Genomic DNA, 18,637 nt, shown 5'->3' on the forward strand with positions numbered 1-18,637 from the left:
GATTTTTTAAAGAATTTTTAGCAACCATTACCTCACCAATAGGCGTGGATTTTTTAAAGAATTTTTAGCAGACCAAGGACGAGAATTTTTTAAAAAAAGTTTTAGCAGCCCAAAGGCGAGGATTTTTTAAAGAATTTTTAGCAACCATTACCTCACCAATAGGCGTGGATTTTTTAAAGAATTTTTAGCAACCATTACCTCACCAATAGGCGAGGATTTTTTAAAGAATTTTTAGCAACCATTACCACGCCAATAGGCGTGGATTTTTTAAGAATTTTTAGCAACCATTACCACGCCAATAGGCGTGGACTTTTTAAAGAATTTTAGCAACCATTACCACACCAATACGCGTGGATTTTTTAAAGAATTTTTAGCAACCATTACCAGAGAATTTTTAGCAGCTCAAAGGCGAGAATTTTTAGCAGCCCAAAGGCGAGGATTTTTTAAAGAATTTTTAGCTGCCCAAAGGCGAGGATTTTTTAAAGATTTTGTAGCAGCCCAAAGGCGAGGATTTTTTTTAGCAGCCCAAAGGCGAGGATTTTTTTAAAGAATTTTTAGCAAGCGTTACCTCACCAATAGGCGTGGATTTTTTAAAGAATTTTTAGCAGCCCAAAGGCGAGGATTTTTTTTAAAGAATTTTTAGCAGCCCAAAGTCGAGGATTTTTTAAAGAATTTTTAGCAGCCCAAAGGCGAGAATTTTTTAAAGAATTTTTAGCAGCCCAAAGGCGAGGATTTTTTAAAGAATTGTTAGCAGCCATTTACGCCCCTCCCTCCGACTCATTTTTTTATTTTTTGATTTTGTTTAATTTAAAAATTTCTTTATCTGACCCCCTTATTATTTGTGTTTATTAAAAAATAGGAATTTATTTTTAATGTTTATTGTGTTGTTTTATTATTTATTATATTTGTTTAAAATAACAAAAAAAGATTTAAATTGATCGTTATTTCTAACTTCCTTCCCTTCTCCCCGTTTTTATTTCTTTTACAGAAAAATATCAACATTGCGTCCCTTGGCCAAGAACAACAACAACAACAAACCAATATCACCATCATCAATAATAGTCGAAGTAACGGCAAAGCCATTGATACCATAAGCCAAAATAATAACAACAACAACATTGTAAACAGTAGCAGCAGCAACAACAACAATAATAATAACAACAACACTGGTGAGGGAAAAGTTTCTCGCAGCAAATCATTTAAAATGGGACGATGGGGCCGACAAAGTCCCATACTAGAACCGGAGCCACCACCACCGGCATCACCGCCACCATTGCCACCGCGCCATCATGCCTTTATGCGTCAATCGAGTTTTACGAAAATTGGCAATATGCTGAACACGGCCATGAATGGAACCAAAAAACCTCAAAGTAAGTACAAGGGATTTTCTTTATTGATTATTTCGATTTTTTTATTTCCAAAAAAGTTTGCGTTTTTATCAAATTACCGAAAACAAAACCAACACACACATAAAACCCTTCCAGGTGTGAATTAGTCAATAATTTCATTTTCAATTATCACCGAATTCGTTGAGGCAAACAAACATCGACGAGGGAGTGATGTACTCCTATGAGAAGAAGATCATGGAATTTATTTAATTAGCATCTCTGGGAGCTAAGAATTGTGTTGTGTTGTATAATGGTGGGGACAGATGGGAATATTTCGGAGGTTGTTGCACAAAAAAAAATTGAAAACATTTCAATTATTTTCCATATGAATTTGGATTTCAGGGTTGACAGTTTTTTTTTCAGGTGAATTATTTACCTAATTAATATATTTGTTGTTATTGAGATTTCTTGTTGTTTAATTCAAAATCACGTGATTTGAAAAAAAAAATAGAGGCTGTGTCAATATTTAATAAAGCGGCTTGTGCCAATGGTCTAAGACCCCTAACCTGCAAATTAACAAAAAAGGTGTCAGTCGGCAGACGTTAACCCCGGCATATGGTTTGCGGAGGTCTATGAAATTACGACACCCTGATTTTATTGTCCGCTTTACATAAGGTACATCTTTTTATCATATAGTTGACCATCTGTGGAGAGGAACCAGAAGAGGTTGCTCTTTAGAAATATATGTTTTAATGTTTAAGGGGGAGAAACCGAAGGAGTGAATTGATGGGTGTCATCTTCAGAAATGATCTAGATTTCTAGGTATTTCGTGCAAAGAAATGTAGAGTTTAAAACAAATATTTCGATGAGGCACATTTTTGCCGTATCAAAGTGTATATATCCTCAGACCGAACTTTATATACCCTCCAAAATGAGAAGTACATTCAAAGTGTCCTATGTATGTCGGGATCTTTATGTGGAGACTATGTCAGAATTTTGTGCTAGGTAGCTACGAAAAAAAAACCGTAAGGAAAGTAGTAAGGTCGGACTGGGCCGAAAATATATATAGGAGGTGTACACATCATTCTACACTTAATTCAACAAGCTATGCCAAAATTCGTGCAAATCGAATGATTTTCAGAGACTTTGGTGCACCATTTACCAAAAATCGGGCGAAACTATATATGGAAGCTATATCTAAATCTGAACCGATTATCACGAAACTTAGCACACATCATGCTAGACCTAATTCAATAGGCTATACCAAATTTCGTGCAAATCGAAAAAAATATATAGGGACTTTGGTGCACCATTTACTTAAAATCGGGCGAAACTATATATGGGAGCTATATCTAAATCTGAACCGATTTTTACAAAACTTAGCACACGTCATTCTAGCCTTAATTCAATACGTTATGCCAAAATTGGTGCAAATCAAAAGATTTCCAGGGACTTTAGTGGACTATTTACCTAAAATCGGCCGAAACTATATATGGGAGCTATATCTAAATCTGAACCGATTTTCAGGAAACTTATCCCACATCATTTTAGGCTTAATTCAGTACGCTGTACCAAAATTTCGTGCAAATCGAAAGCTATTTAGGGACTTTGTTGCACCATTTACTTAAAATCGGTCGAAACTGTATATGGGAGCTATATCTAAATCTGAACCGATTTTCACCAAACTTAGCACACGCAATTCTAGGCTTAATTCAATACGCTATGCCAAAATTCGTGCAAATGAAATGATTTTCAGGGACTTTGGTGCACCATTTACATAAAATCGGGTGAAATTATATATGGGAGCTATATCTAAATCTGAACCGATTTTCACGAAACTTAGCACACATCATTGCAGACCTAATTCAGTAGGCTATACCAAATTTCGTGCAAATCGAAAGATATATAGAGACTTTGGTACCACATTTACCTTAAATCGGACGAAAATATATATGGGAGCTATATATAAATCTGAACAGATTTTTCCCAATTTCAATAGAGTTCATCCTTGGATCAAACAAATGAGCTGTGCCAAATTTCATCCAATTCGGATCATAAATGCGACCTGTACTTTGTTAACAATTTAACATGGACAGACGGACGGACTTGCATAAATGGACTCAGAAAGTGATTCTATGCATATTCTCAAAAGGAACCATGGGTCTATCTCGATTATTTTTGCCTGTTACAAACATATGCACAAAGACATAATACCCTGTACTACAGTGTGGTGAAGGGTATAAAAATTGCACGCAATCCATCATAACGATAAATTTTCCATAATTGATATTCAGGATTGTCGGGCTTAACCTCTAAACAGTTCACGTACTATTTAACTCTCTACTCAGAGATCTTTTCAACTATCCCTCGCTGTACTTGTTTACTATTGGTCTCATGGTTATATATAGTTTTAAATAGGTGCTGCACTATCAAGCAGCACGTCTCTTTGGAAATGTAATCATTATCGTTATTCGGGCCTAGCACCCTCTATGGGCAAATGGCGTCATTTAAGAAGCATTTAAATCGGTCATTTCTCATTCTAGAAATTGAACACTCCTTGCCATAAAAACAAAGTGACTTAGTGTTGTTTTATTTTCGCTCGCCGCTACTAATGAATTCCTTGATAGTTTATTTTCCTCCCCTCGATATTATCGTTGAAGTTGTATAAAACAAGATACCGGAAATTGTTTTTTACTATATGGAGGCTATGTCAAAATTCGGACCGATAACGAAAATCTTCTACAAAGATTACTTTTTTACCTTTTCACAACAACTTCGGTTGGAAAAATGCGGCTAAAACTTTCAAAATGCCGACAATGAGATGGGACCTCCTTCATAAGTCGAAACATGGACCAATAACAAAAATCTTTTCCAAGGATATTTTTCACACTTCAAGAAGCCGGGTATACAAACTTACAGTGATTTAGGTGCGAAATTTGAGCGAAATCCTTCAAAATACCGAAAATGGTTCCGGTACTTTATATCGAAGCTATGACAAACCAAATTGTTAAATCGTTCGATCGTTAACCCTTTGAGCCCCGAATATTTTTCCCGCTATCTTAGAACAAATTTCTGTTCGTAGATTTAATACAACTATCCTAAATAGGATATGCACAAAATTTGACATCGCTACATCCTTGCATTCGGGAGATACAGTACATTCTTTCGGAAAAATTAAAGTCCAATATCAAGAAAACCAAATGCAAATTCAACCAAAAAATAATTTTAAATAATTCTCTATATTCATTTTTACAAGAATCAAAAATAATTCTGATGGCAGAATTCGTACAATTTGTATACGAAGCGATTTAAAAAATTTGAACTGTATACACAAATTAGTACTGTACACAATTGTACCCTCTTCCCTATATTGAAAAGCTCATAACTTTACTACAATTTGGAATTTTCTTGATTTTACTTTTGATATGTGTAGCCCATAATCAGGACTTGACATACGAAATCCAAATAATATATATCTACTAGATGTATATTAAATATAAACTCTAAAACATTTTGTTGCCTGTGGGCAACATTGGGCCACAAAGGGTTAAGCTCGACTCAAAAGGAAAAACAAAAACTGAGTCATCACTTAATGACTTTTATTTACTGATATTATGTACTGTACTGATATTGTGCGGCTAACCATTGACCTATGTTGAAAATATTCTGCAAGAAGGTTTTTTATCCTCTAGAAACTATGAATGCCTAGTTATTGCCACATTGGTTTGACAAAGTATGCATTTTTATGCGGACTTTTTCAAGTCCTCCACCAATATTAAAAATATTCCACTGAGCGGAATTTTATCCTCTGAAACCCCGAAATATCTACGTAAAAGTACGGCTAGAACATTAAAAAAAATTCCTTAAACATCGTTTTATTTTTGTTGTCTAGTGTTTACAATCAACAAGATGGTAATGCCGCTCTCATGTTTACATGTTTTAATACCAATACGGTATTATCAACAATATTTTATTTATCTGCGATGACGTGTAGATGGCGCCATGTGTATTACACGAACAGTAGAGTATATTGCCATATAGATGGCATAATGTGATTTATTAGTGCCATAATCCAAAAATATAAAATGTAATATGGGACATTTCATAGTAGAGAAAAAAATACTGAAGTCGGTGTGGCATAATGGGTTAAATATTACTCTCTGAAATGTGGAAATGTTATTGTAAGTTATACCAATTTCAACGTCATTTGACAGAAAAATGTAAACAAACAAATTATATTTATTTTGAAAATGTAATATTTTCGAATCCGCAAAATAAAATTGAAAAACATGAATGAAAATCTATTAAATTTATATTTCTTCGGTTCCACATTTTTCCTATAATGGAGCCATTGCCATATATATGTGTAACACATATGAAAATGCTCAGAATAACGAGTTATTCCTTAAAGAAAGATTTGCTTCCTCAAACTTTCCCAGCAGGCAGATTGAGTAAATTGAATACGGGAGAACATTTAATAAAGAATTGTATACGTTCCCAATTTTCCTGTTACGTTGGAATCAAATCAGCTAGGATTTGCTGTTACCTTTTATAATTGTACCATAACAGAATATAAGCCTATGAACACAAATTTCTACGAATTTTTTAGGGGTACAGAAAACGTGATTAAAAAAGTAAGAACAATTTTTAAAAATACAAAAAAATATTGAATAATGTCTTTAAAACGTCAAGTGCTATAAATACATTATTAAAAACAAAAAAGATTTAAAAGATATACGCCTTAGTCAGGGGTCTAATTTATTTAAAAGATCTATGACTTAGTCAGGGGTCTAAATTATTTTAAAAACCACGCCTTAGTTACGGGTCTAATTTATTTAAAAGATCTACGACTTAGTCAGGGGTCTAAATTATTTTAAAAACTACGTCTTAGTTACGGGTCTAAATTATTTTAAAAACTACGCCTTAGTTACGGGTCTAAATTATTTAAAAATCTACGCCTTAGTAAGGGCTCTAAATTATTACAAAAAAAGATCTACTCCTTAGTAAGGGACTAAATTATTATTAGGGGTCTACAAAAATATATTTCAACAATGTACGCATTAGTTAGTTATTTAAAATAGCAGACCCGGCAAACATTGTTTTGCCCTATCAGAATTGCATCAATTTAGCACCCAAACTCTAATCGGGCAAAACGCAAAGAAACTATATAGCGCGCCATCTGTAGGACGAACTTAAAATTAAACAGAAACACTCCTCACGCCCCATAGAGCAAATACATAAAATTTGGTCAAAATCGGTGCAGTAGTTCTTGAGTTACGTTATAAAAAACAAAAAAAAAACTAAATATTGCGCTATCTGTAGGATGAATTTCAAACTACACAGAAACACTTCTCACGCCCCATAGTGCCTGTACATACAATTTGGTCAAAATTTGTATATATAGATAGAAGATATCTAAAAAATATATGTATTTAATTTAAAAATAATCTACGCCTTATTTAGGGTTCTACATAAATTTGGAGTAGTCCTTGTAATGAAGTTTTTGGAAACACTCATGGCCTTTGTCTGTAAATTAAAAAAAATACGCCTTAGTTTGGGTTCTACAAACAATTATTTAAACAATTTATGCCTTAGTTACGGGTGTACAAAAATGTCTTTAAACCATTTATGCCTTAGTTACGGGTCTACAAAAAATGTCTTTAAAAAATCAACGCCTTAGTTAGGCGTATACAAAAAAGTCTTTAAAAAATACGCCTTTTTTAGAAATCTACAAAATATGTCTTTAAAAAATCTACGCATTGTTAGGGGGTCTACAAAAAATTCTTTTAAAAATACGCCTTATTTAGAGATCCACAAAAAAATCCTTAAAAAAAGTCTTTAAAAAATCTACGACTTATTTAGAGATCTACAAAAATCTCTAAAAAATACGCCTTAAAATATTTTAAAGAATCTACGTCTTAGTTAGGGGCTACAAAATAGAGTTGTTCTATCTACTTCAGTTGGCTGATCGCTCTTTTTAGTTTAGCTCTTTTGACTGAACTAGTTCGGTCTTCTAGTTCAGTAATTCAATCGTTCGCAATTAAGCTCTTTTATTCAACGGTCGTTTTACTTCGGTCATTCTTTTAATAGTTCATCGCTCTCCGATTCATTCACTTGATAGTTTGAGTTCTTGTAAGATATTGTTGGACCTATATGGCGAGAATATTAAAATGAAAAAAATAAGAGTTTATGGACCTATATGGTGTGAATTTTTAAATAAATATTTCAAAAGATTTGATGAACTTATAGGGCGGTTCCAAAAAATATGTGGACCTTGAAGGCGTAGATTTTTAAAGAAAAGTTTTAGAATAATTGAAAAATTACTTGCCAACATGTATATTTTTATTAGTGTTTACTAAAGAGCTTAAATGGGAGCGCTGTAATATCACATGCAAAATAATACTCGATCGGTTTCGCTTCCATATAGACCAAATCGAACTAAGTCACATCTTAACTAAAAGGAACGATTTTTCCAGTTCGTTCTTTTAATTAACTAAAAAGAACGAATTTGTAAGGCCTAGTTCAATCGGTCTTTTAAGTGAATCGTTCATTTGAACTAGTTCGTTCGTGAACTGTACAAAAAATCTACGCTTTAGTTACGGGTCTGCAAAAAAAAAATTATTTTAAAAATCTAAAAAACAGTGAGCGGGCCAGTATAGTCGGACGGGCCGACCATATGATACCCTACACAACTACCACGAAGGTATGACTTTCTCTGGTTCTATATTCTGAGCTTTCCGCCCTCTAGTGTGGTAATGGGTTACTAAATAATATCTGAATACGTAAGCACCTGTAAATATTTAAGTATAACTTCCACATCCGAGTACGTACGATAATATAATTGGTATCAAGTTAAAGGTCAATCACTCCTCTTGGATATTCTATCAACTTCTCGGATCTATGTCCTTCAGGGGTAGAATACAAAGTTTGTAATTTTTCACACAAAAGTCAGGGTCTATTTGACCGATCTTTATGAAAACAGGCATGATTATTCTTTGTCCCGATCCTCTTCTCCATGTAAAATTTTGCGATGTTTGGGCCATAATTGAAACCTCTGGAGCGACTAGAAAATCAGACGAAAATAGAGTTTGGGCAGAACCCATCCTATATGCACAATTTCGTGAAGATTGGTCCATAACTGTTGCTTGTACAAATTATATGGACCGACGGACACACATGTCTAGATCGACTCAGCTAGTCGAGATATGACGATCGGTATGCTTAAAGGTGGGTCTAGGACCAATATTTCGCGGCGTTACAAATTCTTGGGGCTGCACAAAGCTATAATACCCTGACAACATATGGTCTGTTCCCGTACTGCAAGAATCAACAACTTTTTACTACGATAACGAATTTTCCTTTATGATATCGAAGAAAATAGTAAGATCTAGTAGATTCTTGCAGTAAGGGAACCACGACTTAATTATTGAAAAAATAATCGCCTTAGTGAGGTCCTACAAAATATTTAAAAAATCTACGTCTTAATTGAGGGTATACAAAAACTGTCTTTAAAAAAATCTGCGCTTTAGTTATGTACAAAAATTATTTTAAGATATTAGGATAGGGACTGATTTTTAAGAGTCAATATTTTTAATGAAAGAGAAAAGTCGCATTTTGCTTTTGGCAATTATTTTAATCTTATTAAAAAAATGTGAGGAATACTTCATGCTGTTTTTTTTTACAAAAAAAAATGTGTTTTGTAAAAAATTTACATTTCAAGATTTTTAATAAATATTTGTTTAAAGATCTAACACAAGGGTCCATTACGCATATTTTTATATACTTAACACAAGCTAAACTTTAATTTAATGTAGTTATAGACGCAACATTTGTAGCTAAACTTATCCATTTAAGTCTCAATGTTGCCCGATTCGATATTTTTTCTATATTGGTCATTTTGTAATGTACTTCTTTTACTAAATTTTTACTTTTTCTTCATTTTTTATTGTACGATAACGTCTTAATTAATATGACATTATCCAAAGTAAATATATTAAAAATATACCTTGATTATATTTTACCATGTGAACACCTGTCATATTGCAAAAGTTAACTACTGCTTCATGGTTGGCAACGTCACCGACAAAAAGTTTGCAAATATCAAGGCGAATTTGCTGTTTACCCATTGTCGCAAGTCGATTATTTTTTTCATTTCGATAAGTCAAAACTTAACTTATGCATCCCTAACTATCACACACACACCTGCAATGAAAAGCAGAAAAAAGCACAAAGAAGCAAATTGAAAGTCGACTTACGTTACCCTAAAGCGGTTAGCATTTTTTAGTTGATTTTTCTAAAACGAAGACGGAGAAGTTTTGATAAAATTCTACTCAAGTCAATTTGTTCGAATTGCAAAAGCAACGCAAACAGCAAAGTGAAGAAAATTCGTGATTTTTTTTTTTGGGTTTTTTGCAAAAGTTAAAAAAAACATGAAATAAACAAAAATGTGTGTGAAAGGGGAATAGAAAAATCCAAGTGATAAAATCTAACTAATAAAACGTAATACAAGAAAAATTGCATAAGAAACACAAAACGGCGGCGGCGGCGGCATTATAAAGCCACTTAACAATTTGCAAAAAAAAAAAAAAGAAAAAGTGCAAGCAAGAGAGAAAAAAAGTAAGCTGCCATAGTCAGCCAGCCGAGGCAAGGCAGGAGGATTGTTGGATGATAAAAAATTAAGCAAACAAAATGTGATAATTAAACAACAACTTCTCTTTAAATGTAATTAATTGTTTACTAAAGCTCGATTAAGGAAAAAAATTAATAAAAAAAAACTGCAATAAAACTTTTTGTCAATTTTTCTTTTTTGCCATTTTCATTCGTTTCGTCGATGTTATTTATGTGTGTGCGTGTGTTTGTTTGCACAAATTCGCCGTAAAATGCTTTGCAAGTTTTCTTCTTGCTTCTTCTTCTCATTCTTTTGTTGCTGTTGTTTTGTGTGCGCTTGAGATGTCGCCGTCAATTTGCCAATGAGTGAACATGGTATACGAACGTCTGTGTGTGTGTGTGTGCGTACGTACTGTGAACAAAACAGGAGCACAGAGCAGCAGTGGTTGTATGACAATTTTTGATTTGTCATTTTAGTAGAGAGGAGAGCAGCCAGGCCAACAAATTAGCAAAGGAATGAAAGTGCAAAAAATGAAATAAGTGAAATTAAATAAATCTTGTTTTATTTTGCTTCATCCAATTCAATTGTTGTGAGTGTGTGTAAACTCCATTATAAGCATAAAAAATAAAATAGAAAAAAAGAAAGAAAAAAGAACAAAACATTTTTGTTTGCACACACAATTGTTGTGGCGTTTTGAGTCACGCGGTGCGTTTTTGTTTTTGCCAAGAAACCAGCAGCAGAAGCATTTCCGATTGGCAAAATGTCATCCCGTCCGACAAATGCAAAATAAAAATTCCCTAAAAGAAAAAAAAACATAATTTGCCTAATTTGACCTTACCGGTTAGGCGAGCGAGCATAAACCGTAAACAGTAAGAAGAAGAAGAACCGAAAAGTGTAGTAATGAAATTATTAATAAATAATACAAATAAATAACGTAACCTAATGTTCGTTCAGGGGAAAAAAGCAAATTGATCGGGAATTTATCGTTGTGTTCATATTTTTTCGGGGTTTCTCGTTGTTATATTTTTTTTGCTTATTTGAAGGTTAGACAGTGGTCTGGCCTGTTAACATTTTATTATTTTTGTTTTTGTAAATGTTAAAAAGTAAAATAAATAAAATACATTCGTTATTGTGTGCTTACATCGAAACCAAGCTCAACAAATACGAACAAAGAATTTTGTGTGTTTTTTTTTTTTTTGCTTCCCATACATTAAAAAAAAGAATTGAAATCAAGAGTGAATTTGCTTTATTTTATTGCGTTAATTTAGCTTCTCTACGCACGCACACACACACATACCTACCACAATAAGAATTGAAAAAAGTGAAGTAAATCCTTACCAAAGCTTACTTTCATTATCGTCATTTATCCTCCAATCTATGACATTTCTGAAAACTTCAAACTTCGTTGAACAGAAAAATAAGAAAAAAAACGACGACGACAACAACACCAAGTCGCGGCAGCAGAAACAATCGTCATCAACATAGCCAATTATACAAATATAAACAAATATTGAATTTATTTAATTTTTTCTTGTGCCCTTTTTTATTTTAATTTATAGTAGTAAAGAAAGAGGAAAATAAAATAATAATAAAAATCAATAACTTTAAATAACAACAACAAAACAGAAAGTGAAATATTTTCTATTAAAAAAAAACAACTTTAACCTTAAAACAAAAAAAAAAAATAAAACAAATAACAATTGTAACAACAAAAGTGAATTGCAAATAAAACAACAACAAAAACTTTACCTACATTCCCCCATCGTCGTCGACGCCACCAAAAAATCACCATCATCACCGCGTGTTTTTCCCCTGTCCTTTCCCCACCCTCGCTTTAAAAGTCATCAACATACCGTCTCCTGTGAGTCTCTCACTCTCTCGCAGTCCATACTCCAGTCACTCTCGTCTATTTTTCTGTCATTTCTGACGTTACCGCCGCTGCATTCTGCTGTTATTGTGGGGAATCGGTGTTTTTTGCCTGCCTTTTGAATATTTACTTTACTTTCGGTGTCCAGCAGCAAACTGTTAAACTGTCATGGCCGGTAAGTTTTTTTTGCATTGACTATTACATTGCATTCTCTTGTGTGTGCCGAACTTGCACACACACACACACCGAGTGTGTGCTGTGCGTTTTGGTGTGTGTGTGTGTTTATTTTTTAAGCTGTTGCCTTTTATTACTGTGTTTTCTTCTCTGCACACACTTCGTTGTCGGTGCTGTCGTTTTGTTGGCGCAAAAATGGAAAGAAATAGGCATGAAAGGTGAAAAGGAAAACACAACGATAAACTTTGTTTTAAACTTCAACCAGTGTTGCCAATCATTTAATTGGCTGCCATTATGTGTGTTGTCTTTTGTTTGTGCAAAATGACAATGTACATTTTTTTTTTTTTGAAGGGGGCAAAAATTAAAGAAATTTTCTAATATAATAAGAAAAAAAAAATAACAAATAAAATTTGTCATTTAAATCTCAAATATTTAGCGCGTAGTTCATTGGTATTCTTCTGCCTCTATTGAAAAAAAGAAATGACTTCAGTGCCTATTTGCATTGCATCTAACAACTATTTATCCACAATCATAAAGAACACAATTCAGGTGGTATTTTAAGTGAAAGTATAATTAATATAAATAAATTCAAACTATATTAACTTATTTCTTAATTTTAGATATGCAACAATTTTTTGAAAAGTATATACTTTTTCAATCAAGCAAAGATTGATTGAAAAAATCGCTCGGTAGGAGAATGTTTAGCGGCTCTATGAAAACCAGAGTTGGGACTCCAATGCAGTGTTGACTTCAAATCTATTGTTTTAGAAGAAGACAAGGCAAGAAATTGTAGCCACCATGAAATTTAGACGGCAGAACAGTGCCTCAAGGTTTATACTGTAGTTAAAACTATATACGAAAATACCATGTTATTCAGTATCCGATCGATTTCAAATATTTTGAATTTTCAACTCATGTGGGAGAGTATAGGAAACAAATGCACTTTACGGACACCTCTCAGATCATTTTGAAATTCTTGCCATGGGGCTATCTATGGTATGAATTTTTTACTGATCCTGATTACAACAACTTAATTTTTTTCGGGGGTAAGTCATTACTTCCCGAGATATGGGGCTCCAAAGTTCCAAAAATATCCCCACTTTTTATTAAATATGCGGAACGTTTGAAATTTTACTGCAGATAGATAGTCCTTTTGGTGCTGATCACAAACAAATAAGAAGAACTTCCGGAATGAGGAATACAAATTTAAATTGATACCGGTTTAAAATTTGGTTACGCGGACAGAATTTTGTTTTAATTTTAATTTTTTTCCGAGTTAACGGCCTTCGTCTGGGTTTTTACTAATTTCTCCTAGGGACAGACGGAAAATTGGGGTACGCGAGCAGGAGCCTTCCTATTATGGACAGGCGGAACGTTGGGCTACGCGAGCAGAATGATCTACCTATGGTAAAAATTTCAAAATGATCTGAGAGGTGTCCATAAACCGAGTATAAAATGTAATATAATACCTATTAGAGGTAAAGGTGTTGCGCGTCGTAAAGGTATGCTAAGTTATTTCATACACTAACGTTCTGGAGCCAGCGAGGATTCCGAAGTGTCTTTGGGACAACACTAGTAACTTCTTTCCCTCCTGTGGCCGTCTGTATTAGAATCATCGGCTTGTCAGGTAAAGTATACTCGCAAACAGTAGTTTCCACCTTGGAAGAGTCCACATACTCGGCAGCCACTGTTGCTGTTGTTGTAGCAGCAACAATGGACAGATGTTGGCCGAGTAATGATCTACCTATGGTAAAAATTTCAAAATGATCTGAGAGGTGTCAGTAAACTGAATTTAAACCGAGTATAAAATGTAATATATGTAATACCTATTAGAGATAAAGGTGTTGCGCGTCGTATGCTAAGTTATTTCATACACTAACGTTCTGGAGCCAGCGAGGATTCCGAAGTGTCTTTGGAACAACACTCGTAACTTCTATCCCTCCTGTGGCCGTCTGTATTAGAATCTTTGGCTTGTCAGGAAAAGTATACTCGCAAACAGTAGTTTCCTCCTTAGAAGAGTCCACATACTCGGCAGCCACTGTTGTTGTTGTAGCAACAATGGACTCCTCAGTCCAGACGTTGGCCGAGTAAGACTCGGGACGTTTCGGATCGTGACCCCTCTGACAGCCACTGTTGACGAGTCTTCTCCTCGTCTGTCATTGTGGAAGCGGCCATAATAATAAGTGCATCGGAGTGGATATTTACTTTGTCTGATAAAATTGACGTTTATGTCATTTAAAATCAAATAAAGCCGCCCTTATGCAATTTGCGTCCTTTGCAATGTTTGTGAACATACGCTCTTGGTTATGATTGAATAGCTTGTGTCCCAGTCTATGTAATTACATTGATTTCTAAAACTATGCCTTAGCCTGCGTTCGCGTAAAAATTAATTTTTGTGAGGTATGGAATATATGTCACAAAACTTCGGGAACAGGAAACGTATTCGCTATAAAAAAATTGTAGTCCTTATAAGTGTACTCGATCTGTATATCTATTGGACTTCCAACTATATCCGACGGCTGTGACTTGAGTGCCTTATTCTTGCTTCTGAATATGTGTCCACAATCTTGGGGTAATTAGTGGTCGGGCCTTTGAATTGTTATTTCTAAACTCCCACGCAAAGGGCGCACAAACGGACACTGTTTTGAAACCTCTAAATTGTGAATTTAAATTTATTTGATTTCAAGCCATTTAAGGGCAATTATACATCCATTGGGAGATTATAACAAAAGTTAGTTCTTGATTTGGTTAAACATTTGTACATATATTTTTATATTTAAAAAAAGGTGCACAATTTTTTTTTAATATAATACATAAGACGTGAAAAAGGTGTATTGTGAAAAAAACCCAAACATTTTTTTTAAATCGCCTCTGGAATAGAATTCGCACAATTTATATTAACAAATAAAATACACATTAAAATATTTACTACTAGCAGCAACTATAAAAACAACAACAGACAACATAACTAAAATTTTGCAATTCAAATGCCTTGTAGTTTTTTTCCTGTTTCTGTTTTTGTTTACATTTTGTCTATCTAAAGATTTTGATGCCATCTCTCACACAACTGTGTTAAATGTTCTGGTAAATATTTATCAAATTATTATTTAATTAAGTCAATTTGTGTTGATGTTGTTTCTATATTTCATCACTGCAATCATCATTATATTAGACGTTTTTCGATATAATAACATCTTGAAGAGGAGGTGAAGAACGCGAGACATTACAGTTTAAACGGACGTTGGCGGATATACGGTGAACGACGGATAGATGGGCATCATCAATTAGATCTTTCGTTTAGGTAGTTGAATCGTTGGATGTTCTAGTCATGTTCACACATTTTCTGTTCGGAATTTTTTTTCTACTTTTATTGATTTTTTTATTCACATTTTTGTTTATTTTTCATAATTTTTCTTTACATGTACTTATGTCTTGTATTTTATACATTTTTTTTATCTATCATTTGTTTTTTCTATAATAAATTGTTTTTGTTTCCTAGTCCCTCAAAACGGTTTCTTTTGTCGACTGCCCCTAGAAAAATCACACTTAATATACGATGTTATAGCTATTTTGTTTATATTATTATAAGCGTCTCCTTCTATTTTATTGTTGTTGTATTTATTATTATTTTTATTTCTTTGCAATGAAAAAAAAAATATTTAATACTAGATTCATTTTTTCCACTTGTTTTTGTTTATTTTTATAATTTTCATTATTATTATAACAAGTTTGTGTGTATTTGTATGTGTCAGATTTTTCTGCTACAAACTTGTCATATATATTCGCAACGCATGTCATGGCTAAGGCAAACAGCACAGAATTTTTCGTTGTTGTTGTTGTTTATATTTTTTTAGATTTTATTACATTACCCAAAATTGTCATGGGGGGCGACGACGACGCTGACGATTATGTTGGTGGTTTTTGGTTTGTAGAACAATAAAGTCACTATTTAGTCTAAATAGAATATCCATGTGAAAAGAGGGGGCGTGTACTTTTTTACTTTGGTATATAAAATAATTAGAGTTCTCTTGCTACATGGATATGATTTTAGTTTAATTTAAAATAATAGGTTTTTCTTATATGTATAGACTTTATGGGGTTGTTCACAATAAAATTCTATGTCGATAATATAGATCACAATCGGATCCCGCAAACTTTGACAACAAAATAAACAAGTGAAAAAGCGTTAAGTTCGGCCGGGCCGAACTTCACCATAGGTATACTGACAGATACTTCAAATGAAAATATATGGAGAAGATACCAAAAAGTGAAGCTATACCGATAATTCTAAAAACCAAACGTGGACTAATACTAATAACGCATGGTAGATCCTCAATCCTCAAACTTCTGAAATTTAGGAATTTGCGAATATTTGGGGTTATAGTTATATGTGAGGGCTATGTCTAATTAATGACCGACATATGTCAATTTCGAAACCAATATTTTTGTTTTGTGTCTCAATTCTTTACTTCAGGAGGTATAATTGTATGGGTGAGATGCCTAAATGGTGGCCGATATATTTCATTATTGTCCGGATCGAGTTTTTTATCACGATTTCCTTTGAAAGCGAAATGATTACAACCGATGGCTAAATCGTCTTAGAATTCCATAAATTGTACGGTAAAACTGACTATTTCGAGTAACGACTATCCCCTATACTATGGTAGAATACGCTTTTATGGGGACAAACTATTTTAGTATAAGAAGGGGCTTTTATGGGATCTACCCCTAAGTCTGGGTTTATATATGCAATATTTGTAAGAAACTCTGCTGAGTTTTTAGAAGTGAGAGGTATAAAAAGTGACAAGGGGGAAGAAATTCAAAATAGAATCGAAGAGAGCAGCAGAAAAATTGCCTAAAAAAGTTGCATGTATAAACCCAGACTAAAAGGGGGCAAATATTAATAATTTTTGGTGTGAAGATTTGTTACCATATGCGACTACAAAATACCAAATCATAGTGAATTCGGTTGAAAAACGTGCTCAAGAACCCCAAAATACCGAAAATTGGAGGTGCTCTTATATGGGGGCTACCCGAAAAAATGGGCCTATATTTATTATTAGTGAAGAGATTTGGTACCCAATAAGAACCCATTGTACCAAATTTAAGCGAATTCGGTTGAAAAGCGCGCTCAATAACCCCAAAATATGGAAAATTGGGCGATACCCTTATATGGGGGCTATGCCTATGGAGAAATTCGAATAAAGATGGAGAGAAGACGACAATGGTTGGGTCCACAATGACACATTGATACGTCATCTCAAACCTGGAACCAAAACCCTAAATAGATTAACAATTCCCCGAGCGGGACGCAAGGTCTTCATTATACCCTACACAACTATGTTCTCAAGGTATTATAGCTTTGTGCAGCCCTAAGAGTCTGTAAAGCCACGAAATATTGGTCCTAGACCAACCTTTTAGTATACCAATCATCATATCTCCACTAGCAATTATGGCCCAAACATCGCGAAGGGGCCAACGAATAAGCACGCATGTTTTGATAAAGATCGGTAAATATTTTTAGCGGGTGAAATGGACCCTGACTTTTATGTGAAAAAATACAAAATTTGTATTCTATGGTGTATATATTTGCACCTGAAGGACATAGACCCGAGAAGTTGATAGTATATCCAAGAGGAGTGATTGACCTTTAAATGTGGGATGTGGGAGTTACACTTTAATATTTACAGGTGCTTACGTATTCATATATTATTTAGTAACTCATAACCAAACTAGAGTGCTTTGAAATCTTCCATGATGATCCACGTATGGTCAAGGATAACGCCTATAATTTTCTGTGATGATCAGATAATAATATTGGGATGAAGTGGACCGAAAACTTATTTGTTGTGTTTTTTCGTGTTGATCTATAGGCCACAATTGAAAGCCGAACATCACAACAGGGAATCTGGACAAGTAATTAGAAGGGCCGTAGTGAATCGCGAATCAGAATATAGAACCACCAAAAATTACAGTTCCGTGGAAGTTGTGTAGGGTATCAAATGGTCGCCTCCGTCCGACTATACTGCTTCGCTCACTGGTTTTATTTTGCGATTTACGGATATTTAACAATAATTTGAAATATCGGGTTCTTTGACAAGACAAACGAAGCTTCTAGAATAATATGCATATCGAGCAGGTTTGAATAGCATTCACACTGGTACAGTTGCCAACGTGTTGAACCATCGCCGATGAAGAACGCCTGCTGCCTAGAGAAAAAATTACTCCTGAAAATGTGTGGCTGCAGCCAGTGAAAGTCGCTGACTGTCTTAATTTGGTGACAAGTCAAGAACCAGGAAGAAGCAAACAACAATCTTACAATTATATGTGTCAACACCAGTCGTACGTGGAGTTCCGGAATAAAAAGATCATATTTTGTAGACAAAAACAGGGGGTCCCCATGATTGAGTGATATCTACGGAGCTGTTTAACCGTTTATTTCACACCCTCCAGAACTTCAATCTCCTACTTTTCTGGAATCCTTTTTGTTACTCCTAAATGTTTAAAACTTATCTTATAATGAAAATTGTGTATACGAATTGATCCGTATTTTCCAAATCGTAATATTTTTATCAAACCATAGATGGAAACTCTCAATCAAGTATCTCCACTAAGGGTAAACAATTTGACAACTTTGTTATGATGAGATGGAATTTTCAA

General features: G+C 34.0%; 1 protein-coding gene across 2 annotated transcripts in view; it reads left to right on the forward strand.

The window, feature by feature from the left end:
• Positions 1–1,198: 1,198 nt before the first annotated feature.
• LOC133338279 (protein phosphatase PP2A 55 kDa regulatory subunit) overlaps positions 1,199–18,637 on the forward strand; it is a 42,023-nt gene continuing 24,584 nt past the window's right edge. The window contains exon 1 of one of the 2 annotated variants that reach the window (XM_061546456.1): positions 1,199–1,370. In XM_061546456.1, coding sequence (XP_061402440.1) covers positions 1,205–1,370 — 166 coding nt within the window. In that variant the 5' untranslated portion in view covers positions 1,199–1,204. Of the gene's footprint in view, positions 1,371–11,863; positions 11,979–18,637 lie in introns of those variants that run through there. The other variant, XM_061546455.1, reaches the window with a different exon arrangement.

The sequence above is a fragment of the Musca vetustissima genome, unplaced genomic scaffold (assembly GCF_032173495.1).
Source record: "Musca vetustissima isolate MV318-11 ecotype Yass unplaced genomic scaffold, APGP_CSIRO_Mvet_v1 utg31259, whole genome shotgun sequence".
In the NCBI taxonomy this organism is placed as follows: Eukaryota; Metazoa; Arthropoda; class Insecta; order Diptera; family Muscidae; genus Musca; species Musca vetustissima.